This window comes from Lytechinus variegatus, chromosome 16 (assembly GCF_018143015.1).
Source record: "Lytechinus variegatus isolate NC3 chromosome 16, Lvar_3.0, whole genome shotgun sequence".
Lineage (NCBI taxonomy): Eukaryota > Metazoa > Echinodermata > Echinoidea > Temnopleuroida > Toxopneustidae > Lytechinus > Lytechinus variegatus.
Window position 1 is genome coordinate 15,712,744 of NC_054755.1, and position 27,267 is coordinate 15,740,010.

General features: G+C 35.5%; 1 protein-coding gene and 1 long non-coding RNA gene across 2 annotated transcripts; one reads left to right on the forward strand and one right to left on the reverse strand.

The window, feature by feature from the left end:
• Positions 1 to 1,149: 1,149 nt before the first annotated feature.
• On the forward strand, positions 1,150 to 2,443 carry LOC121430028. Its single transcript, XR_005971991.1, has 2 exons — positions 1,150 to 1,462; positions 2,404 to 2,443. It is a non-coding gene; the product is annotated as an uncharacterized LOC121430028 (long non-coding RNA).
• Positions 2,444 to 5,169: 2,726 nt separating this feature from the next.
• Positions 5,170 to 27,267, reverse strand: LOC121430013 (relaxin receptor 2-like). Its single transcript, XM_041627282.1, has 19 exons — positions 27,020 to 27,267; positions 23,061 to 23,195; positions 22,601 to 22,726; positions 21,475 to 21,583; positions 18,021 to 18,107; positions 16,866 to 16,937; positions 16,211 to 16,282; positions 15,771 to 15,842; positions 14,342 to 14,413; positions 13,893 to 13,964; positions 12,861 to 12,932; positions 11,879 to 11,950; positions 10,984 to 11,055; positions 10,433 to 10,504; positions 10,216 to 10,287; positions 9,078 to 9,149; positions 8,225 to 8,296; positions 7,512 to 7,583; positions 5,170 to 6,887 (listed from the first exon to the last, which is right to left on the reverse strand). Exons 1-19 carry the CDS (start codon positions 27,135 to 27,137, stop codon positions 5,630 to 5,632), a joined length of 2,769 nt encoding a protein of 922 aa, XP_041483216.1. The 5' UTR covers positions 27,138 to 27,267; the 3' UTR covers positions 5,170 to 5,629.

Below are 27,267 nucleotides of genomic sequence, written 5' to 3' on the forward strand. Positions count from 1 at the left end.
TCCGCCTAGTTTGCAGACCCAGTGACTTCAGCTATACCACTCCTTGTCCAGACCAGTAGTCTGCATCCGCTGACGAAAATTAAACATATGAACCAAAACCGCGACTAACGTAAGAATGAAGTAGGGCGGATCCAGGATGTTTCGTTAGGTCGGGCACATTTTCCAGAGGAAAAACTTTGACAAGCAAAAAAAAAGGAAAAAATTGTGGTTTTAACAAAAAAAGGGAAGTCTTCACTTTCAAGGGGGTGGTACAATTATGTTTTAACGGCATTTTTACATTACAAACTTTGATTTAATTTCAATTTAATTGGGGGCACAGAACCCCTCCCCCCCTGGACCCGCCAGTGGAGTGAAGACTATAGACTCTAAAATCAATGTCTGTATCACATAAAGTAGAGGCAGTCACAGTACATAGTGAATCTAGTCTCACTACTTCAGACTCAGCATTATGCACTATGCGAATTGCGAAATCCAACGGGTCTGTGCCTGCAGAATAGATCGAATACACACTAAGAAATAAAGGTTCGAAATTGAACCCCGAAAGGTTGATGCAAAATCAGCACCCTATGGGTTCAAGAATTGAACCCCTGATTTGGGGTTCAAAAAATGAACCCTGCGGTTGGGGTTTATTTTTGCACCCTCTGGGTTCCAAACTGCACAACTAGGGGTTCAATTTAAAATTTAGTGGTGCAGTTTTGAACCTGCAGGGTGCAAAACTGATCCTCAACCGCTAAATTCAATTTTGGACCCCAAATCAGGGGTTCTGTTTTTGAACCCATAGGGTGCTGATTTTGCATCCACCTTTCGGGGTTCAATTTTGAACCTTTATTTCTTAGTGTGTACTGATGATTCTCCGTTCCAATGAGGGGAATGAATATTTTTTTTTTTAACAAGTGCACACCTAGTTACCAGTAATACATATAGCATTTCTATTTATTTGAAAGCAGGATTAAAGGGCATTGTAGATTAAATGCCTTGCTCACGGGCATAGATGCCGCGGCCGGGGATCGAACCCCGGACTTTCCATGTATAGCCAGGCGCCTTAGACCACTCGGCCACGGCACCTCCTATTGGGATTGTGCAAACATGGATATCGTTAATCAGATTTCAATTCGACTGTGCTCTGTGTATTAGTGAAACCGTCTCCATAGCAGAACGACCAAATCTATTCTGTTTCGCCCAGCGAAAAGATTGTTTGAATTTATATATCAATATTGAAAGCGTTTGATTATTTGAATTTATTTCCCTTCATTTATTTAGGACACCGTATAGAATGACATACGATATTTTTGTTATGCAAATTAAGTCCACTTAGTGGAGTTCGGTGCATAGGTACGTTGACGTGTCACTCCATTTTTGAAAGGTTCAGGAGTCAGACGCCAGTATCGGCCTCCGCAGTTTGGGGGAAACTTTCTGTTGTTTAATGTGATTTAAACGTGGTTTTATGTCCCGCCAGAAAAGAGTGTTTGTTGAATTCATTAGATCTTTTATGTTTTCCATATATGTCAGATAAATTAAATAAAGTCAATTTGTAGTGCCTCGATTTGCCCTGTTTAGGAATGAGAGCAGGGCGTGTAGGTTTTCGGCCCGGTTCCCGGTTCTGGTTTCGGATTTCCGGTTTTCAGTTTTTGTCTAGATTCATTATAAATTATTCGAATTGAAAGAGTTGATCCACGAAAGTGAAAATTGTATGTTTGTATTAAGAACTTATTTGCGAAATTAATGATATTATGATTTTGATATAACAGAGAAGATTATTATTCACATAAACAGATAAACATAATGGACACTAAATCAAAACAAGTTTTGATCTGAAATCAAATCATTTCAGAATCAAGTGAATGTTTAACTTCATTGATGTATACTAAGAAAGTATTTGGCTATTACTCTAAAAGTACATGTCGTATTTTAATTGCTGGCAAAAGAATTATTTAATGTAGTATAGCCACTTGTTACTGTTTGTGAAAAGAATTAGAAACAAATGCATATAAGCCTAGACTAGTTATGATTTAAGTTGAATTATATACTAGTATATGCAAGATAAGTAAAGTTATTTTAAATCAACGTGTGCATAGCTAAAAGAAATTGACTAAGTTAAAGAAAGTTGTGATTATTCAAAGCTACAAGAATTTTACAGATATTGTTTCTGTTCTTTCGACATGTTTGATCAAACAGACAGTAAATTATAATAATAATTTCGATAACAATTCGGTTTGATAATCATGATTATACTGTTTTAAAGGACAATAGACAATGAGTGTTCGTGTGTAAAAACAATGAAATAATTACACGTGAAACAAGATGCAGTGTGATAAAACAATCTTATTTATTAACATGCTATTAACTGAACATCAGTTATGTAAACAAAGACTTATTATTGTTTTATATATTTTGTTCAAACAGATCGAATAAAATATACGTTTAACGACGTTATATATCGGTACGGCGGGATGTGACGGTTTGTGTTCCTTCTTTCGACTATCCATATTCCGTTATTTCAAATGATAGATGCAAACGGTCGGTTTGGAATCGGGTTAGTTGGTGCGACTCTAGTTTAAAAACGAAAAGGAGATTCCAGAGCTTCTTTCACACCCCATTCCATTTATCTCTTACTCTTTATCCTCTTTCTCTCAATCTATTTTATGTTTGTTTGGGGGGTTCTCTCTCTTCTTTTCTCTCTTTTTCATCTTCACTTCCCATCTCCCTCGATCTCTCGATCTCTCGATGTCAATCTTTGCACATTATTACCCACTGCACTACTAGTATTCGAATAAGAGTAGGGGGAAACCCTTGTGTAGCGGTCTGTGTGAGCGCCCTTCTTGGCGACCAAGATTGGCTGGCTCCTCTAATGTGCCTTTGAATGTCTTTGACAGATATATGGCGCTAAATAAATGCTGTGCATCATCAATCCGTTTTCAATTAACTCCAAAGGGTCTCTACATGACACCTTCTCTACCTCTTTCCCTTTCCCTCGAAACGTTTATAATTTATCTTTTCATCTCATCAACACCGATTTTTGTTCCCTTCAATTAATAGGAGAAAAAAGAAACACGAGTCAACAAAAGTGAGGAAGAATTTCAAAACAAAAATAATGAAAAGTATCAAGAGATAGGTCTTGGTCGTGTAATTCTGTGAACTGCTTTATTAATGATTCCTTGACATTTATTCCGGTGACAATTGCTCTACTCTAAATTCAATACACTAATCAAGTGGCCAACTTTAACTCTGCGTTTAACATTAGACCCTACCCTAAACCTACATGTAACCCTATCGCAACCCCAACTTTAACCCCACATCTCTAAGCCCGGTTCAATTGTCGCAAGAGCAAATGTCGCGTCACCTTATTGGTTAAAAGGAAATGACGTCACCTTCTGGAAGCCCTCATCCTTGCAATCAAAATACAATATCCTGCCATATAGCCATGATAGCGGCTCCCACGCTTGGAAACGCTCATGCGCCGTGCTTGAAAGGCGCAACTGAATTAATGTTGTGCCATATTGGCCACATTCTTAAAGTGATTGTTTATCGTGTCAATAACATTTCATTGCCAAAGACAAAGAAACAAAATAAAATCGAATTTTGCTTATATTTTACATAAATACAACAGACCAATTATTGTATATTTCTAAGCAATGGCTTGTTTATACATGTTTCGTATGTACCCAAATGAACCCATTCCTGTTTAGTTCATGGAAAATATATACATGTATGTAAACACAACATAGAATGTTACAACCAACTCATAGTACTTTTACATGCAGAGAAGTTAAAAAGGTACATAGGAAGACGATACTATATTTTCGTTTTCCTTACGAAATCATATTTCTACATTGACTTTGCTCATATCAATAATAATGTGTTTCATGTACATTTTCGTAAGTTTACATGTTAATAATTATATCAAAACAAATACATTGAATATAGCGCATACATTCGTAATTCCGAAGCTTCGTTATTTCGAAGGTTTGGTTTTTCCGAAGGTTCGTATTTCCATAGGTTCGTAATTCCGAAGGTTCGTTAATCAGAAAACGAAATTCCGAAGGTTCGTTAGTCCGAAGACGAAATGAGGTTCTTAATTCCGAAGGTTCGTTAATCCGAAAACGAAATAAGGTTCGTAATTCCGAAGGTTCGTTAGTCCGAAGACGAAATAAGGTTCGTAATTACAAAGGATCGTTAGTCCGAAAACGAAATGATTAACGAACCTTATTTCGTTTTCGGACTAACAAACCTTCGGAACAACGAACCTTATTTCGTTTTCGGATTAACGAACCTTCGGAACATCGAACCTTATTTCGTTTTCGGATCATCGAACCTTCGGAATAACGGAGTGTAACCGAATGTAGAATGAGTCTCAATGTATTTGACATTATCATATTTCATTGTAATATCATATCCAAGCAAATTCATGAATCAATTATGGGAATAGGTAGCAAGCACTAGATGACCAATGTTTCTCGGATACTGGCATGCAGTGGTATCGCAAAATATTTTTATGCAAATTGAATTGAATTTATTTATTACCAAATATCATGTCAGGTACAATTACAAGGAATAGTACATCACATATAAACAAACATTTGGTAATTGGTGCTAACATAATAGCAAGATGCTAATCGAGGTTAGCCCCAAACAATGTCATTATCAAAGTTTAAACAATAATTCTAACTAAATCTCAATATTGTACATCAAATTCAGTACTAATTCTACTTATTACTGTTGCAGAAAATTTCGATCATTTTTTGAACATATTATTTTTACTTTGCACATAAATCAACAATATTTATTTTAAGGGTGTAGTAGACAGAACACATTCTGTCTTCCAATATCAATTCTGCAAGATTTTCTTTTCCTTTTTAAAAATCATGAAAGTTACTGAGGGTGCAACGCAAAACAACATAGAACTGGTAGAAAAAATATATCATCAATAGACAACCAGTTTAAGGATATATAATAAGGCACGATAGAAAATTAGATTTAGATAGAGTTTGTGGTATATCAAAAATTGGGATCTCGGAATAATAAATGTACCGAAAGATACTCGGTCGAACATCTCGTATGTGACGAGAGTTTTGCCTTTCGTCAGTTTTCAAACAAAAATATCGTCCAAATACTTTAAATGTATAGATGAGTCTCTACTTGAAAATGAATAGCGTGTTTTTCGATACGTTCCTGGTAAAGGAACCATCTTTCCTCTGTCTTTAGACATGAAGAGTGACAGGTAAATTGCAACTGACCAATAGGAGTGACGAGAGTTGTAAAGAGCACAGAGACTAAGACACTTATAGTGATAGGGGTGATATGTTTGAGATATTTTAGAGGACAACCCGGATTGGATAGAAAACATTGTTCTTACAAAACGAAGAAAAGGTGATGGATGAAATGACAAGATGAAAGAGAAAGGGCTTGGATATATGGTATATGCATGGAGACCCAATTAAAGATGAACGATGTGAGTCGATGTAGTTTAGAAACCCAGAGACGGTGAATAGGGTCCAAAGGAGACCATGGAAAAGAAGGCTTGGTTCTATCAAGTACTTATAGGATGAAAAAGAACAGGATTTGGTTTATGGAAACAACGATGTACAAGAAGATCCGACCTCACATCTGGACTCCCTCCGATGATGTCCTATTACTCTGGTGCATTATTCGCGGCGGTAGACTGTGCGGTCTTTGAAGACGACTTTGACTTTGACAATGAAAATGACGAAGATGATTTTGTTGACGAAGACGATTTTTTCGAAGAATACCACCTTGAAATCCAAGATGACGATGATGTCCAAGAGGACATTAATGACGACGTTGACGATTTCGACGACTTTGATGCAGGTTTCTTCTTCGAGCCACCGCATAATGCGATAAAGGTGTATATGTATGGATTGATAGATGCGTTAATTGGTAGGATAAAGACCACACTCCAAGCATAGAGCGACACCGGGAGGGTCACTGCACCAGACTGAGAAAGAATACCCATGATGATGACTGGCATCCAGCAAAAGAAATCAGTCAGGACTATCACAGACATTCGTATGGCCAGCTTCACTTCACGGGCGCGGTCAGCAGAGCTGCCTGCTCCCTTACTGGCCACACTCCGTGCCGACCTTCGAGCGGACACAAATACGACTACGTAAGAGATTAGAATGAGGATAAAGATTGAAAAGTTCACACCGAGGAATATGGCGATTGAGTAAGCCCAACTCGGTCCCTCCGATGTATCAGAAGTAGCGACGAATTCCCACACTCGACTCACTGTATTATACATTAGTTCACCCGATGCTTTTGATTCGACATTGAGTGGAAGTCCCATACATACATCTGATAGGCCATAAAAACCACTGACGTAGGAACTTAGGATCAAAGGAACGATGCTCACGACAAAAGATGTGGTCCAGATTAACGCCACACCAACGCGAGCAGAAGTAGCTCGAAACTTAATTTTACCGAACGGGAATACAACACAGAGGACCCGATCTATCGTAATGATCGCAAGGATGAAGACGGAGGTTTCACTGGACAGAAAAGCTATGAATCCAGCGAATTTGCAAGCGATGGAGCCACGCCATTGCTCTGCGACGAGAAAGAAATATTCCCCAAAGTACGCATCTGCTGACGATATGATTATCATGTAGACTCCCATGAGGAAATCTGCGATGGCTAGGTTCGTAATGAATAAACCTTGAGTCTTTGCGCTGGGTGAATCATCTTTACGGCACCGCAAAGCAAGAGCTGTTATATTGCCGATGAGGGCGCCCAAACCAATGACCCAAAGGGATATCCGCAAGAAAGTGTTCGGCATGAGGCGGGAACAGGAATCGAGGAAAGTTGTGGTTATGATACTGCAGTTATCAGTCTCTTCGAATAAACAACAAAGCCTGTAGTCATCAGTTGACCTGAACGACACATTAAACAGATGTCTATAATCCACCACAAGACTCATATTCGTGAACATTAAATGCTAGTCGAGTGGATTTAACATTTGCAGAAGTGCTATGTGCGAACGAAATAAAATATCATTTTATTCATAATACTTTGAATTGTTTTATTCTCATCTACAGCAATAATCAAGAGCAATATTTGTTGCTACTGCGTTTGATATAATTTCGTGCAATTTCTTTCCATTATTGACAACATCAGATTTACCAGTTACCTTCAGGTTCAGACCGTTCCTGATATACAACTAGTAAATGAAGAGGCTTTAATAGGGAAATTATAATTTGTATACAGATTTTCGGCATTACTCCTATGTATTTAAGATCGCATGTTCGATCTTTAATGAAAAATCATATAAGTCACAAGATGGCAGGTTGGAATCCCACTGGTTCCATTTTTTCTGACAAATGATTTTTCATTAAAAATCGAGCATGTGATCTTAAATACATAGGAGTAATGCCAGAAATTTGGTTACAAACTAAAATAATTATAAACCATTAACAATTCAAGATGGGATCTTGATATAAATTCCAATGTCATTATATTAAAAAAATCCATTAGATTCTCATTTTTGTTTTACTTACAGTCCTTTTAGAGACTGGATCCCTGTAAAAGTATCCGCCTGGAGATTTTCCAACTGGACATTCACCATATTTCTAAAGAGGAGAAAGGGAGGGGGTGAGATTTTGTGAAAAGTATAAGGTAACTTTGCCCGAGTTGAATCTAATTAAGCCTTGGTCCCACGGCACTTAGGGAAGGCGGAAGCAGATCTCTCAATTCGTTAGAAAACGTTATGTATCCGTTGTCTACTCTTTGCATACGTGTTTCATACGCTCTATCTCCATGATATCCATCGAGCATTCGTCAACTGTTCGCCGATTTTGTCCAATGTCTCCAGTGGGAATGAAACGGATGGAGCCATTCCGAAATTTTGCTTGTCCGTTGTATCCGTTATGAATACGTTTCTGTCCGTCGAACAATGGGACCAGGGGCCCGTTTGATAAATAGTTATTTAACTTTGCCACGATGGCAACTACCATGGTAACCTTGATTTTGATTGGCTGCTGAGTCGTATAAATGTATGTGTAAACTGTTTGCATGGTATGTGTAACTGTTATGCAATTTGTTTCATAACCTGCAAACATGTGAATATTGTTGGTAAATAAATAAATCAAATCAATTTATTATGGGGAAAGTTCAGACAGACAAAAAAGTTATTGTAAAAATAATAGGGAAAATAAAAGAAATATATTGCCAAAGGCTTGCAAAAACTTCCCCCTTTAAAACAGAAACTTACAGATTCTCTAACCGACTCAGATTCCGGAAGGTTCCTGGTTCAATGTCTTCTAGTGGGTTGTAGGTGAAAGACCTGATGAATGATAAGAGGTTTAGGAAGTGCGGATGAAAAAAGGGATTCATTTTTTTTTTCTATCAACAAGTAGGTCCTAATAACAATTATAATACTTTAAAAGGTACGAACATGTATATTGTCATTAACTTAGTCATAAATATTGTCAACATTATTATCGATGTTAAATCAAAACAATTATAAGTATCTTCTCCATCAACACGAATGGAATCATTGCCATTTTCTCTATTATCATTATCGTCATCACCATCACAACCATCACCTTTACCACCAACATCATCACACCCTCATCATCACCACCATCACCGCCAACATCATCATCACCACCATTATCAAAATCACCATCGTCACCTCCATTCGATAATCATTGTTACTTCACATAGTTTCATTTTCTATGTTGCCTGTTTTATTTAGATCTTCATGACGATTTCTTGTTGTACACAAATGGTTGCTTAGCATATTATTTTAGTCCGTCATCACCAATCATCATCGCCGCCAATTTAAATGATATGAACGTGGTGATCTTCATCAAATATGACGACATTATGACCTTAGCCAGCATCATCAACATCATCGTCATCATTGACATCATTCAAATTATTTGCTCATTACTGTCTAGATTGTCGGTATTTTCCTCGAACGATTCAATTCTTAGGCCAATACAAGGAATATTTGTCGGGATCCATCCTGGACGTACCCAATCACAGATCAACTCGGAAGTAATGTCATAAATGATTCTTTGATTGGCGAAAACCAAGGAAGAAATATTAAATATACTTACAGCCAAGCTAGATTGAATTGATCATCAAATATCCCCTTTCGTGTTTCTCTGATGTTATTATATTCCAGATCACTGCAAACAATAACAATAGTCAGAATATAAATAAACCAATACCATATTGAATCATTATGTCTTGGATAAATAATTGTCACCTAAATGTATGGATTTTCGCTTCAGTTGGATCAATTCGGTCCGAGCAATTAGGTGGTGGGGCTGAAATCAATTATGACAACATATGATATTCATATTTTGAAAGCTCCCGATATATTTATCAACTACAGTAATTAAATTTTTGTTCCTTTTCTAATTCTATTATCATTATTATTGTCTATATGTATATTAATTTATCTATTCATTTATTAATTCATTTAGTAACTTTTTATTTATAAATCAATAAATTGGTTTTCTTGTATTATCTTATTCATTTTATCACTTTATTTTTCCAAATATTTACTTATTCATGCGTTTGATTAATTATTCAATCATTCAGTTATTATATACTTATTATCATTTTTTTGGGGGGGTGGGGGTGTTGAGGCAGTCCATCCTTACATATAGGTGTAAGGAATACCTGCCTCATTCCCTCAGTGCATTGGTTTTTTACGATGGACGGGAAAGACATTCAAAATTTCGGATACTGTTGGTGCCCCCCCCCCCTTAGCACGTCACAATTTTAACTAAACTTTAATGTGTGTTTATTAGCAGTGGTGCAATGAGCCAACATTTTTTAGGGGGTCAGATAGGCGTATTGGGGCGAAATTTGTAAGCGAGCGAAGTCATCCGGCAAAACGTTACACATTTTCTTTCACTACAAAACTCAATTTTTTTTAATCAATTTTGACCTAATATTCATAATCACATTTCACCCTCATCTCTTCCCTTTTCTTTCCTTTTCTCTGTCTCTCCTTTTATGGCCGTGAACATGTGGGGGTCCATGGCCCCCTCCCCCCTCACATGTACGCTACTGCTTATTAGAGCCAAACAAACGAACTGTCAAAGTGAGTATGAAGCAGATGGCCCATTCACACCGACGAAACCGACTCCAAACCGATCGATGGTATGTGACTGGAAATAGCACATCTGCATTGGCCGGTCTGGAGTCGGTTTTAACCGCTGTGTCACGATAACCGATACTTACAGAAACCGAAGAGAATGCAGACCTCCAAAGGCACCGATAGCAATGTCGGAAATGTTGTTATGAGAAAGAAATCTGTCGAGGAAAATATAACAAAGAATCACTATTCAGATGGAAATATGCTCTCTTGTCATTAAACCTTTGTAAGATTGAAATACTAAATTAAACATGATAACAATGACCCGTTATCCAAGATTTTTGGTCTCATTGCTATACTTACAAATTTACAAGATTCCCAAGTCCCATAAATGTTCCAGACTGCAGTAGATTGATGCTGTTCTCATTCAGCTTCCTGTTAAAAATGAAATGCCGTGTAACACAAAATTACTTTGAAAATTGATAAAAAATGTGATGATATAGGCGCAGTGATATTATTAGGGAAGGGGTATTTCTCCGAACATGTACGCATCTGCATATAACAAAATATTTCCAGTAATACCAGGGGTCATTCCAAAATATTCCACGGTCCTTATAAGCGATGTATTTCATTTTTTCTTTACTTATTTTACATTTTATTCATTTATCTATTTTGGGATGATGAAAGGGGTTATCTGATTTTTATTTTCATAAAAATTTTCATTAAAAAATAATCGATCCGCCAGTTTTCAATATTTTTCTGTGTTACTCGGTTTACACACGTCCAGAATCAATAAAAATTGCAACTTTTGGAAAGCTCAGACCATTTAATCTTTGCCCATTCCAACACTAGTAAAAGAAACAAGCATTAGATATTTGATTGTAACACTACTTTCTATTTAGTGATTTTCTTACAAATTCTTCAGTATATCCATTCCTTGAAAACATCCCGGCTTCAGTTCTTCGATTCCTGTAAAGTGAAGGTCTCTTGAAAATATGAAGAAAAACAAAGAGTAAATTAAAAACAGATAATGAAATATTTGTTGACATGATTTATTCCTAAAACTTAAAAAAAAATTCTGATGTATATTGATGAAATAAAAATGATTTAGGACTAAAATAAGCAAAAGAGGAAAGAACTTAAGAACAGCAAAACCTGTATTCAGTTTATTCATTGCCAAGAAAATTATCAATTAAGCGATAAACAAGGTATGAGTGAAATCATTGAATGTCAAGCAAAAACAGAGGTAATCATAAACAAGTAACAATTGGCGAAAGTGTAACGACAATTACGAGGCGAATTGAACGTTGCTTTAGACGCGGGGGGGGGGGGGGGCGGGGTAAACTAATTTACAAGGTATCAATTTACGAATTTATTTTCAAATTATAGGAAAGTTAGTGCTCGCTGGTTATCAAGAAAGGTAAAATACAAATACAATTTAACTCCTGCCCATATCATTATCTTCATCGAGTAGAATGAAAATCATTGTTATCCTAAAAAGGAAGGATATCTTAACTGTCTGTTTTATCACCTTGATCTCTTAGAATCTGCAATCTCACCCTTTTGATTTCTCTGTGATCCGAATATTTTGAAAATGTGGTCCTTAGTGGCAAAAACAAATCAAACAAGTAAGATCCCGGCTCGAACATTATTCGTAAATTTCACATTATAAAAATTACAAAATTTATGAATCACTGCGTAGGCACTATGGCATCATCTTTTCAATTTAGAATGGAACAACAAAAGATATAGTAATTCAATTTACAAACCTTATAACATATATATATATATATGCAGCATTTTACTCACAAGTCATTAATACTATGTAGATCTCTGAAAACTCCCGTTGGTAAAACGCCAATCCTGTTATACCTCAAGTTTCTGAAATAGGAAAAAGATCTGTAATAAAGTGGACTAATCCTATTTACAATATCATGTCATCCTTTTCGTTGTTTTATGCCTTAGCAGATAAACATAAAAATGAAATTATGTGTAAACACAATATTCTTTTTTCTTTTTATTTGTTTATTATAGTTATTAACATATCTTTGTCATGTTTATGCAGGAAAACAAGCTTAGATTTACTGTTTTTTCAGTAACTTAAAAAAATCGATACATAAAAGATAAAATAAATGAATTCAACACATTAATATCAGAAAAATAAAAAATCAGTAATACAAAAATTGTTCAACAAAACATTAAAAAATTATGAGCAATCGGCGAAATGAGAAAAGTTATCATAGACAACGAATTTGCAGAAAAATATAAATTAAAGTGTATGACAGCATTGTCACATTTAACAATGTGTCTTTATAATCGCCCGAGAGATCAAACTTGCATGCTTTTGATTCACTAACAGTGTACAGGTGAAGTAAGTCCAAACGGTTTTGCACAGGGCAACATGACAGTCATCACACTTTCACTAGAATCTGTAAAAACTGATCATCCTGATTTTAGCCAGTTTCGTTGCGTGTGTCATGGCATCGGATCGGATATCTCGTAATAAATATTTATCTTTAATATTGTTTTTTCAAAAGTTGATTCAGCCATAAGCCTTGGATATGCTTAAAACTTTCCACGACATGAAAGGTCATTTTGGCGACTTTATGTGAAAGAAAATGTAATAGACAGTTATATCTTCGAAACAGATATATTTTTACACACGTTTCATGCAACAGTAAGACGTTGTAACAATGTGAACACACTGACACCGAAATTTACTGATGTCTATATTTTCAGCTAGAGTAACTAACAATCATCGTCTTCATCAGTCATCAACCATTCAACTTACATGTTTCTCAGACTTGTCAATCCGATGAAGGAGTGATTAGACAATGATTCGATCTCATTGTTTTGCAAATCCCTGTTCACGTGCAGAGGGTGGGAAGGGTGTATGTGCGTGAGTGTGTGTGTGTGTGTGTGGCGAGAGAGAGAGAGAGATAGAAAGAAGAGGAGAGGGGTGTATGCGGGAGGGTGTGAAAGATGGTGTGTGTGTGTGTGTGTGAATAATAGAGAAAGGGGGATGGAACTAAGTGATTATTTAAAAATATATATATAATTTGCTTCTTGATATGACGTTTAAATAAAGAAATATCAATTCAGAAATCAATTTTGAAATGAGGCTTGCATTTTTTGTCATCAGATAATCACAAATCCGAATTGGTAACTGCCCTTACAGCATATTTGATAGGAATCTATTCAGACAAATACAATAAAATGTTTACATGTCTTGGATTGCCAAAAAAGGTTTAGAAAAACCAATACAAGCAGGCATCCCAGAATATGAAATAAAATACATAATCAATGACATTAGATAAGAAATACAAATAGGCGTATCATATAGATTAAATTTCAAAATGAAAACTACAGCAGGGAGACAATTAATTCCAAAAAAATTACTAAAATTACATAATGATATTCTTAGTGTCTAATTGGAGAAATTTCAACAAAGCTGATTTAAATGTATGAATTGATTGATTCCTAACTTCTATTTGCGGGAGATGATTCCATTCATTAATTGTTGAGAATAGAAGGACTTCATATAATAATCTCTAAAACATCATTATCAGTATTATGCTACAATCACAACGTTGGAACCGACTCCAGACCAATTAATGTTGCTATTTCGAATGACAATCCATTGGCCGGTTTAGAGTAGGTTTCATTTTTGTGACCACTGCCATAAGGAGATCGACAGAGTCGATACAAAATACCTCCTGCCCCCTGACGAAGCCTTTCAGGTACGTTTACCAAACGCATTAAATTAGATTAGAATATTTATATCTTACAATCATTATTTTATTCTATATAAATTGATACTTACAAGTATGTTAATTTATTCAAATCAGCAAATGTGAAGGCCTCAATCCGAGAAATGGCATTATATTCTAGGTTTCTACAAATGGAGTGAAAACAGATATGGATTATATGATTTGCATAATTTCTTCTGAGTGTAGTAATTTAGGCCTATCCATGTGATTTGCAAAGAGTAGAAATAGCCATAATAACCATGATAACGGTTTTAAATGACGAATACTTTTTCCGAACGAAATATTAATATATCCTTGTATTTTCAAAAATCAGTTCAAATTAACTTACTTATGTATTTGAAACATGATGAATATCAAACATTGATTAGTTATGCACTAAAATCGATAATTCATTTTTAAAATTACGCCTTAAATAAGGGCGTCGAAATAAGAGACAAAATAGTCTAATGGTTGTTGTATCATCCAAATATAGACATATATGTTAATTTATTTTATTACTTACATATCCCGCAGACTAGTCAAGCCCGCAAACGCCCCGCTCGACAATGATCTTATAACGTTATGAGACAAATCCCTGCTCAATGACAAAAAGAAAAGAAGAATTAATTAATTTTTTTTTGGAACAAGGGAAAGAGAACATTTTTTATTTGGTAAATACCATAATAATAAAATATACGGCAAATATATAATTTCATGTAAAAATAGCAAAACAATTCCTCTTTTAAACCGTTTGTATGCACTCTAATACAGTTAGAAAAAACAGAACGCTGCCTTTCTTTTAAACATAATCGTTCGGAGTTTAACAGAAAAAAGTGGAATATAATTACTATGAAAGAGTAAAGTGTATGGATCTTTTTTGTTGTTTTAAATGATATCTGTTGCATATAACCTTAACCAATCATGGTGTTCATCTAAATGAATGTAAAAGAATCATGTATCTGTTTCTGAGATATCTTGTTAAAATGTGAATTGCAAAAAAAAATCATTAAATAAAACAAAACAATCATATTTTCTTGGGGATTAGATTCATGAAGTTAAAGGATATTTTCCGACTGAGATTTTCACTTTTTGTCTGTCTTTGCAATATACAAACCGCAATGTATTTCAAGAAAACGAAACTTTTTATCTTCCATTTCAATCATTTCTTTATTTTTCGATAAATACCATATCCGTATTATAAATATACTTCAAAGTTATTCATTTTCAAAGACATATCATTTCAAGTATATCAAAATAAAAACAAATAGAAAATAATTTATGAACATTTGACAAAAAATTGACCAACAAATAAAAAAATAACTTTCGATTTTCTGCTCTCTGGCGCAACATGGGAACATGTCCTAGATTTGTCACGTGTCCCACAGTTTGTGACACAGTGTGTTCACAGTGTGGAACACAATGTGAAATCACCTACACACTGTTAAATTTGAGCATTTCAACAATGTGAATCACATATTCACATAATTTACCGTGTCAACACGTATTGAAGAGTCACTGTGTCGAGGTGTCCACAATCGGAAAATTCCTTCACACTATTGAATTTGAGCATTTTAACAGTGTGCATAATATTTTCACATAGTCCACTATGTGAACACACTGTGATCACACTGTGTAATACTGTATTCTTTCCAGCATGGAAAATAACTTCCATAAATTCTCCTTTTTTATTGTTAAAGATGACTAAATTATTTCAATGACCAATACTATTTAAAGGGGAAGTTTAACCTGAAAAAAGGTATTGGAATGGTAGAAAAAATAATAAAAACTTATGCCGAAGGTTTCAGAAGAATCCATCAAAGAATTTTAATCATTTGATCTGTGACGTCATATGCGATTATCATTTTTCTGCTATTTATAAAAAAAAACCTTTCTTCAGGGTGAACTTCCCATTAAAATGATTTCAAATAAACTGAAAGGTTTGTTTTACTTACAATGACGCCAAGCTAATCAATCCAGTAAAGGTACTATTCGACAAGGAGCTGATAGCATTATATGTTAAATGCCTGTTGACAAATGGGACACATACAACTGTTAATTGTGATTTTAAAATAATATTATGAGAAGAATGTAATGAATAGAAACAACGGATGGTGTTCTCATAAAACTAATAAAAATTTGGAGAGTAAGTGAACATAAAACATGAACAAATTAACAAATACTTCAATGAACACTATCACTATTGCCATTTATCAAAATATTATCACTACTACAAGACCTACTACTGTTCTTGTTGTTATTACTATCCTTCTTAATATTATCATTATTGTTGTTATTATCATCATCATCATCATCGTTATTTGAAGCGTTTATTGTGACCCTTGTATTCCCTTCTTTTGCCAAAAGGCATGCAATAATAAAATTGCCTACTCACAACTTTGCCAGCTTATTCAAACTGTTGAAAGTTAGATCCTCGATCCGAGATATAGTGTTATAAGATAAATCCCTGTAAGATTAATGAAAAATAAAAAAATACAATATAAATGTAATCATCGTTCTTTAAAACAAAATTAATAGAGCATTGTTCATAAGACAATCGAAGTTATATAAAATCTTTGAACGCTCCTTGCCTGATTAACAATAGTAATTTCAATTGTTTTGTAACAGTTCTGTTGAGATTAAAGGGAAATGGCCGAGAAAGGATTTCCCAATTCCAGGTATATACTTCGGTGAAATTCTTGAATATAAATTACACACAAGAGCCCTTTGGTTGTGCCCATTCGTGCTCATTGACAAGTCCCTCAGAAAGGACCTTCTGCTTTCTGTCTTGTTGTTGCTTGCCTATGCAACCATTTTTTTTTCGCAATCCGGCCAAAAGAAATCACACATAGTTCCAGTAAAATAGAAATTAACGTTGCTTACAAATATTTGGGGAAAAAAGGATATGAAAGTCTTCGATGTTGATACATATTGTTCACGCGTCAAAAAGAAAAGTTTAAAAAAGTAGATCTTACGGATTAAATTTTTCACTATTTTCACTCAGTGGACGCCGTGTACGACTTTAACTTTTCCGTTTGGACCATACTTACAGAATGATTAGCTCTGTCAAATTCTCGAAGTCAGCCCGAACAATTTCATTCAGGCCAGTTTCGCCGATAAGCCTAAAACAAATAACGTAAACAAATACAAATTTACCATAATTCATATGTGACAAACTTAGAATACATTATGATACAATAATGTCTTTTATGGACTCTGTGAAATAATTATTGCATTAAGATTAAATAATTGGTTTTATTACCATGAAATATGACCCTATTACATTTCGTGGCGCATAATTTGAAAAAGTAACGATAGGCCTTTGTTCGGGCAAAGTGTTGTATAATATTTTAAAAGAATCGGGTAGTAGTGGCGCGAGGTAGCAATTTCGTGATTTTATTTCAGCTATTCAAAAGATAAATGCAGAAGAAGCATGGCAAAAAAGTCTGGTGAGTAAAAATTGCATTCCTGCTTCAATTTCCAGACTCTTGGCGTTTTCGACCTACCGCATTTTAACCAGCAAAAGCTCTCTACCATTTTGCGCGTTTTCTCGCCGGGTGTGTGTATAGACACACTGTTAAAAAACGTGATTTTAGAGAAATAAGGAAGATTTTCTAAAAAGCAATAACAGAATCATTCTGTAAATCCATACAATAAACAGGAATTTTTTGCAATTCTGCAACAGAACAGGTCTGTTTAAAATGGGGAAAATGGAGTTTTATTGAAGGAAATTTGTAAGATTCCATACACCAAATGCTAATTTCCTGTAAGATTACGCCAATCTGGTGAGTTTACAGGTGTTCTCGAGACTCTGCTGCTGGAACTTCTTTTATTTTAATGATAAATTTTCTAACAGTGCATATAGAATTAGAGATTCCAGAAGCGTTAACAAATATGCTTTTTCATATAATCTTGTACAAATTCATGGGGTGATATACACCCCTAAAACAAAATATTGGGTAGAATTTTAACCAGCAAGAGGGTAATTACATGTATGTGCCCAACCAATGTGGAGCAGTATTTTACCCAATGCGTAAAGCGTCTTGTGCAGTAATATTAAAAAATACGCAGCAATGAAAGGAAAACACTTTGATCACACTGGAAAAAAAAAAATGCCCAATGTTGGTTAGACACATAATGACCATCATGGAGCATTTTTACCCAATATTAGTGTACAATCAATGATGACGTTTACTTCTCCTTACAGCTGTGTCAAGAGTGGATATTCGCTCACTTCGAATGGCATCGACAGGGGAAGTTTTGTTCCGTTCGTGTATGCGCCAAGATAATTCCTGAAAAGCAAAAATAGAAAACAAGAGGGCTCAATGTATATCCATATTGGACGTTAATAATCATTTGATGCATCTACAAAAATGAAGCATATAGCCATAAATATTACGTATCTCTGTTAGTAACAATAATTTTTGCGAAAAATAAAATGTACGGTATAAAACGCATAAAACTATCGTACTTATGGTGGCGGTTGTGTCGAACCAATGGGATATCACGTTCCATCACCCATGACGGATCGATCGGCTACGAGAAACGGCATATTAGCCCAGTCATTTTAGCCCAAATTTTGACCAAACTTGGAACAAATTGCAACATAATTTTTTTATCACAATGCATTTCTGTAAGGTCCTTAGTACAACATACTAAAAGTCCCAAACTTTCCTAATAAGGGAAAGGCATCTAATTTGCATAAATCCAAGATGGCTGCCAAAATTAATTGATATGCCTTATCCTTAATATTTTTTTTTTACAGATAATGGAAAAATCTTGAAATGAATACGCAATTCACTATAATTAAGATATCATAAATCGGTTGCAATCGTTTCCGGGACTGTCCGGTTTATATTTTTCGAAAAATGTGAGAAATTATGCCAAAATTTTCGTGTTTTCGGTCAAAAATTTGCATATGCATTGAAATCTTTCTGTTTTAACAGCATCAACAACTAATGGAAAATATCAGCATTCGAAAAGAAAGGGGATATATCAACGAAAAAAATGATATGCTTCATAACAGTATTAATGTCTTAACTTGCTTAGATTAAGGGCAAATACATCCGAATGTGTTATGCGATATTGCGATAAAGTGACACCAAACACCAACCTCTGTGTCAAGTCACCCTTTTATATATCGACTACAACGCCATCGCTTGGATGCCTTTGAAGACAATATACTAAATCGGTCTTGCCTCGCCTTTGTTGGTGTGACTAACACGCGTAAATGCAATGACGTCTAGCGATACAAAGGTGTATATTACTTAAATTAATAAAGCCTACCCTTTCAGGGGTCTTCTGAAGTCACCAACCCCTTTTTGTATTTTGCTCATTTCTTGGAAAATTCGCACAAATGTTAGCTCCATTGAGGCAATAGGCGTTTCCCCTTTGCAGTAAACCGATTTAATTGTTTTGTAAGCACTTGGGGATGGAAAAATAGATTTTCTTCTATCAGCTAAATTTAAAGAAGTGCTGGCACAGCAAAGTCTATCCCCTGCGGGGTTCGCTTAAGTCAATCACCCCTTTTCCATATTTTGCCAATTTATGGAAAAATCTATAAATCCGGAGCCCTCATTGAGGCAAAAAGATGTTTCTGCTACAGTGTAAGCCACTTTTGTTGTTTTAAAACCACTTGGAAACAAAAGAGTAGTCTTTTGTCTATGTGCTACGTATAAAGAAGTGCTGGCACATCAAAGCCTACATCCTTTAGGGAGCTGCTGAAATCACCCCACCCCTTAAGCGTATTTTACCCATTTCTTGTAAAATTTTGGAGCCCCAATGAGGTAAAAGGCGTTTCCCCCTTTGCAGTAGACCACTTTTATTCTTTGGAACCACTTGGAGATAACAAAATTAGATTTTCCTCCATCAGCTACATACAAAGAAGTGCTGGCACAGCAAACCCTACCTCTCAGGGGTTTGCCGAAGTCAACCATCCCTTTTCCATATTTTGCCTATTTATGGAAAAATCTATCAATTCGGAGCCCTCATTGATGCAAGAATGTTTTATATATATATATATATATATAGCAAACCACTTCATTGTTTCGTAACCACTTGGAGATTAAAAAAAAATCCTTCATATCAGCTACATAAGAAGTTCTGGCTCAGCAAAGCCTACCCCCTCAGGGGTTCCCTAAGTCTCCCCACCCTTTTTGCCTATTTTCCCCTCCTTATTTTATTTATAATTTATGGGGAAAATCTGCCAATTTGGAGCCCCTATTAAGGCAAAACGTTGTTTCTGCTCTATAGCAAACTTCTTTCATTGTTTCGTAACCACTTGGAGATAAAAAAAGAGTAGATTTTCCTCCATCAACTACAATAAAGAAGTGCTGGCTCAGCAAAGCTTATACCTCCCTTAGGGGTTCCCGAAGTCTCAAAATTGCAGTTTTTGACCCCCCCCCCCCATTCGGGCAAAAGGCATTTCTGCTATATGGTTAAGTCACTTTTATTATTTGAAACTTAAAGATGAGTAGGTTTAGTCTATCAGCGCATCGACCCTTCCCTCTTCAGGGACTCCAAATTGACAGATTTTCCCATAAATTGGCAAAATACGGCGCATCGACCCTTCCCTCTTCAGGGGCTCCAAATTGACAGATTTTTCCCATAAATTGGCAAAATACGGAAAAAGTGCTACTTTGGTATACAATTAAATAGTAGTATAATAGGATGTGGCAGGTCTAATAGCTATACATCTTATTTTTCTCTTGAACTTTGAGATCGAGCAAGCAGAAAATGTCATTATTTTGGTGTACAATGTCACGTGACTAGCATATGATAGTTTCCGTGCCTAGACCCTTTCATGTTAAACAATTAATACAGTTCAAACAGAATCGAATTTATGTATTTAATGTTAATAGTAACAATGTTCTTGTGGTATAAATCTTTGCTTACTGATATTTATGATACAGCGATAGTTTGAGGAAGTCAATGTTTATAGTATATCGAGGCCGGAATTGATATGATTTGTAATCGGGTCTGAGTACATAGTATACACTGGCGTCGTCTGCTACGAATATGACCAAAATTAACCATTATGTTTATGCAAATTAGAACACTTTCCCCGATTCGGATTTTCTGGGACTTTTAGTATGGTCTTCTATAGACCTCAAAGAAACGTTCTGCATTGGAATAAATTCTGTTGCAATTTGTTCCAAGTGAAAATTTAAAATGACTGGACTAATATCAAGATCACTGCTGCATATTTGGCGTTTCGCTCAGTAGTCTAACGAAGAACCAATCAAAAGTGTTCTTTCAAATTAGTTATTCATCGTTTACCTTTGTGTACTTATGCCCTGTTTTTAAATTTAATGGATGGTCTACCACGCTCTTCACATTCATAAAAACCTCTGATTGTCAGAAGATAAGGAGGCACTCGTCTACACCACCAACCCTTCACTATCCCCATGTTTGTTTGTTTTTTGTTGTTGATTTGGGCCATTTTGTCTACCTCTGTCTTTTCTAACTCTGCCATTTTTTTTCCTCTGCCACTTTTACCTCTGCCAATTTGTTTTGTCTCTCCCATTTTTATCTGGCACTTTGGGGAATAGCAGAACCAGAATCAGAACATCGTTCGAGCGATCACGCTGATGAAATTCGATTTTTAGTTCTTTTTTTGGGGGGGGGGCAACGACTCATGCCTCTTTCTCTAAAACTTACAAATATCTTGCTGACTTCCAAATGTCTCTATCCTCGAGAACGCTATGATCGTAACAAGATATACTGTAGGCAGAACACTGGCACGACGGCACACAATCGGCCAGAGGATCTAAAACAGATTGAAAAAGGGTGAAACACATTAGTGGCGTAAAGATGGATGGCAGGGGTGTGGTTCCCCCCTCCAATAAAAAAGAAAACGAGGAGAACAAGGAAACATAATTAAGAGATAAACATTTTACTAATATTCTGAACATTGTGTCACAATCTGCACCTCCCCTTAAAATAAAATAAAACACAACACGAAAAACAATTCTTATGCAAAAAATAAAAATAAAAAAGGTAAATTGTCAAACCGAGGAAAACAAGATGAGAGAAAGATTAAGCAAAGACAGATAAAAGTAAACATTTGAGATATAATAAAAGAAACTACACATTGAAAACGAAATGTCAATTTTTTATACAACTTGGATTGTGAAAAATATTTGGCGTTTTTTTTTAAGAGTCTAAAGAGAGTAAAAAAGGTCAAGCATTTAAACATATTGAACTCTAATTTCAAGCAATAAATACTCGAACTTGTGAATGGCTTTATGCACTTCTTGATATTATGTCTAAGATGTTAACGATATCTGATAAGTTTCTAGAGTAGAGTAGCTTACAGGTTGCATTAGCATTTTACTGCGTACGTTCAAAATTATCAAAAATTATAACAAAATTGTTATTTTGTTCCCAAACTCACAAATCTATATGGCAATAAATATCAATGTATATTTCTTACATGCTGTTGATAAGGTGATGTTGCCACATACACACCCTCATCAACCTCCAACCTGCTGCAACCCTCATCCACTCACACATATACAGTACTTTTTTTTGTTTTGAATAATACACACAGTACACACACACACCCTCACATACACACACACATTCATATCCACTCTCATTAAGCTTCGTCCACCCCCCCCCCCTCCCGCATGACAGGAAGGGGAAAGATCCATGAAAGCGATGCTAGCGATTTCAACGACTAACTTGCTATCAGCCAATCAGAATCAAGGATTAGCAGTACAGTAGGTTATAACAAATGTAAATGGTAACATAATTGTCTCATGAAATACTCCCCGGACCTTACCGCATAGTGACTCATCGATGTCCAGCTCACAGTCAGAGAAGCCATCGCAAACTGAGATCAAGGGAACACACTCAAACGAATTGCCATAGTCACACTTGTATTCGTCCAAGCTACAGCCATTGTTATCTAGGGGTTAAAAAGTAAGGGAAAAAAAACATTATCAGTTGCGTATCAGATATACGACTGGGAGGGGTCACACAGTAGCGTGAACAAAAAATGTTGTATGATATGAAATTGATTTGATACTGTCTTCTAAAGAAAGGGTATTTGCGTCGGCATCCTCATTTGCATCATGCGAAACTGACAAAAAATGAGTCCCATCACTTTCTTATTTCACCAAATTCCGATTCTCATTTAATTCTAATCTTCGTTTATATTGTCCCATTTGATAGATCGATTTTAGGTAAGGATTGACCTGGCCTCTGAAATTAAATTAATCAGTGATTGTGCCATTTCTTACCGCAAATATATTCATCATCCCAATAAGGGCAACTGACCCGTCCATCGCATACGTCATCAATGCCAAATGTCAAATCGCTCCTCACGCACGAAAATCGCTGTCTTTGCCCAGTTACGGTAGAATCGTTTGACACATCTAACAAAATGATAACCAGAATAAGTAATTATTTACTTTCAAATATCGGAAATTCAAACTGACGATACATGATAGAGAGACCTGTGCTCCGTAACACAAAGGTTTGCCCTCAATCACTAAATACCAATGACCAATCAAGATCATTCTTGCGCGCGCACTCTGTTTAAAATACTGACCGGGAACCAATCAGAGCGGCTCTTTCACGCATTTCATCGCAAACCTTTGTGTTACGGAGCCCTGGTGCCATTGTTGATATTCAAGTTTTGTGGATGGTATTTAGATCGGGTTCACAATAATGAATTAACAGAAGGAGAGGAAAACTTGGTCATCTTAAAGGTCTCAGACTCAACTGGTAAATTGCCAATTCGACTACTGCCTACTCGTCCACTCATCACATGGTCTGATTTAAATTAGTCTAACGGCATTCTGTCCATCAACATTTCGCCTAACTCTAATAACAATTTGGTCCAATCATCACTTCGTCTAATCACCATTTCGTCTATGACTAATTCGTCTCATAACCAGTTGGTCTAATATCCATTTCATTTTTCATTCATTTTGCGCAACTAACACTTTAGTCCAATTGGACCATATAGTATATGGACTAAATGGCTACTGAATCAATAGGTTATTAGAAGGAATGGCATTAGACTAAATGAAAGTAGACCATGTGGTGAGTGGTCGAACTGATGGTAGACCAAATGATAGAAGCCGAGTTGGCAATTGGCTGAGTTTGCATGAGACTGGAAATAAACCACTTAAACTGCCAAACTGCATTCCTAGCACACATCGGCATGGACCTACCACAACACAAGCTAAATCGTGACGGTTACCCTGGTAACTGACGATAAGCAAAGAGGAAATGTGTGAATTGGTGGTGTTAAATCAATTTCGTTTCTTTAAGAAAAGAAATTTCTTGATAAATAATCACATGTCAAATTTAGAACACAAGTGTTGTATACTATACTATACTATCAAACATGTATGGACTATGACATTCAGTCGATACTACAACTAGGTTCTGTCTTTGCTCCTAGAATTATACCATATACATGTATTGGTAACTGAAGTTTCGCTTTAACTCAACACGCATGCACATTTACATTTATTTATTTGTTTGTTTATTTATTTATTTATTTCGTTTTACTTATGCAGAGTTACCTCGTTTGTAGTCAAAATACTGTTTTCCAGGGTGCCCTGTAAACAAAATATTTACGACATAACATGTAAACAAATTAAAGCACAACAAAATAACGAACAAAGCAAGCATTATAATCGTAACTATAAAAATAATCGCATCTATAAAAAAATAGCGTCAATGAATAGATAATAACAAACATTTCAACGATCATTACAGCTAGAATTAAAAGGGATGGTCCAATCTGGAAGTATTTATATCTCAATGAATAGAGTAAAATTCACTAAGCAAAATGCTGAAAAATTAATCATAATCGAATGACGTGCATATATATAATTGTTTCACAAAATATTGCTAAACTTTAAAATTCAATTACTTTATTTTTGTTGTCCGATTTTGATGAAAATTTCAGCGTTTTGCATTGTGAATTTTACTCTATATATTTAGATATAAATATTTTCAGCCCGGATCATACCTTTAATATGGAATTATAATAGGAAGTGATTACATAGGCCTACTTGTACCATAAGGGTTTCATTCATAAACTATCACTTAAAATGAACTAAATTACCATGATTGCTAACCATACATGATTGGAAATGCATCATATTGGCATACCTGCAATTTGTGTGATTTTATGGCTTTTTTATTTTCATTCTTTAGAAGAAGGGCATAATTCCAATTTATAGTCTTGAATGTTTGTTTGCAACATCACGAATACAATGTAATGATTTCAAAATTCAAGGAATGGCGGCATATTTACCGGTAGAACTCCGCCAATAGCTCTCATAAGTATCACGTTACCTGTGTGTCTGTCCTTCATAAACATTGTGTTACGTAATCATGAAGTAACATATTCATAATTATTTTGCGTCTTCAATTTTTATCATCTTCCAAAATGAGACCCGAAACCTGGTTGGTAATTATGCAGGTAGAAATAGCGACATGACATTGAATGTCTACTGACTGGCCATGTGAAATTCCACTTCGCCGTGTAACACAATACAGGTTCAATCAAGTGTTGTCCAGATTTAACCAATAAGAAAGAAGAAGCAATATGGATTATTTTGGTATCTTCAAGTTTGGTTTATTTCATTTCGACTCATTGATAACATTGCAAATATATACAAAGAAAGCAATATGACCATACAAAAGAAATAAAGTAGATAAATGTATTCAGTAAAAAAAAAAAAATATGACAATCATGATTATGATAGGCCCATCATGAAATGAGGGTAGAACTAAATGTATACAAATCTCGATGAAACAATTACAAGAATTTTTTTTTCATATTTTAATCAAATAACTGTTGAAGAAATGATGGGATCCACTAGAAAGCAGAGCTTGTTGAATGCAGATCCCTAAAAAAGATAAAAGATAGATTTGTAAGTATAAGTATAAGATACGAGAAGTGGCAACAATAATGAATAAAGTTGTTGTGATGGTCGATAAATACAATATGGGGATAATGGATAAGGATGAAAATAAAAGTAACTGAGATGACTGGGTGGTGCTTACGTGTGGGTGAATACAATTGGTTTCCAGAAATTCCCAAAAATTTCCAAAAATGAGAAATTTCTGTAGCCTGAACGCCCACAAAAGTAGCTTTCCTTTGTTTACCATCATTAATGCAATTAATTGTCTTTCCCTCAATATTACTATTCAGATCTTATCTAATATGTTCAACTTAATATCACAATCATGCAATTATTCCTAAGATCGCTTTATTCAAAGTACAGTACATGTAACCATTTTGTAAAGGAGCACCCCACTAACCTTTCAGAATATGATTTTTAAATGACATGTCCACAAAGACGTTATTCAGAGGTTAACAAAGTCCCTCCAATCTTAATCTCGGCTTTTTTAGCCATTTTGTAGAAACTGCTCTCCTTTTGTACACATACGCGTATACACTTTATTCAACATTTTTGTTATCAAGGATTTCATCAAAATCGATTGCATAAACTCAAGGTATTAATCACAACAGATTTAACAAATCTTTATTTTGTGTTACTAGTGTACAAAAAAATCAAATCAACGAAGCAAACATGGCCCTTTGGAAACAGGGGGGCGTTTTATAAAGCTGTTCGTAAGTTAAGAGCGACTTTAAGAACGACTGGTGATCCTTTCTTGTGCTAAATGGTATTGGCGATATATGGTATAGCGCGTAAGAAAGGTTCACCAGTCGTTCTTAAAGTCGCTCTTAAGTTACGAACAGCTTTTTGAAACACCCACCAGCGGTGTTCAAGCACCCAAGATTTTTTATTGGTGTGCTACGCATGTTATATACAATATAGGCAGTAACCCTTGGAAATCAGGTTACTATATGCTAAAATACGGAAACCCCTTTTTTCTCGAATTTTTTCCCCCCCAAAAGCAACATCCCCTCTTCAAAATTTCTTCTCGGGCCCCTGAAAGCAAAGAGGCCTAAACGTGGAATTTTAAATGGGTATATTTAGGCATTTAAATTTGCCTAAATATACCCAAGCCCCGACCATTAAATATAATCACGATTATCAACATGAATGATTTGCCGAAAACATACTTCAATATAATATTATCGCTCCCCGTATTCCATTTCTGCGTCAGGATTCCACACACACTCACCCAAACACACACGCATCTACACAAACGTCTCGATGAAAATAGCGAATGTCTTCATGAGTTACGGTACGCTAATTCTTACTTTGGTCGGAAAAATAGCCCGGTGGCTGTGGCTCGGCCTCGACAAGAACATGAAGAACGATGACAACGATGATAACAATCCATGATCTCCTGGATGACAACGAGACCAGCGACATCATTGGCAGAAGGATATATCATAAACTGTTGAAGTCGAGTATCCAAACCCCTCAACAAACTGACACGGTATACTGGTATGTGGGAAGATTAAGTGTAAGCAGTACGAGTAGACTATAATAAGACTGATGACTA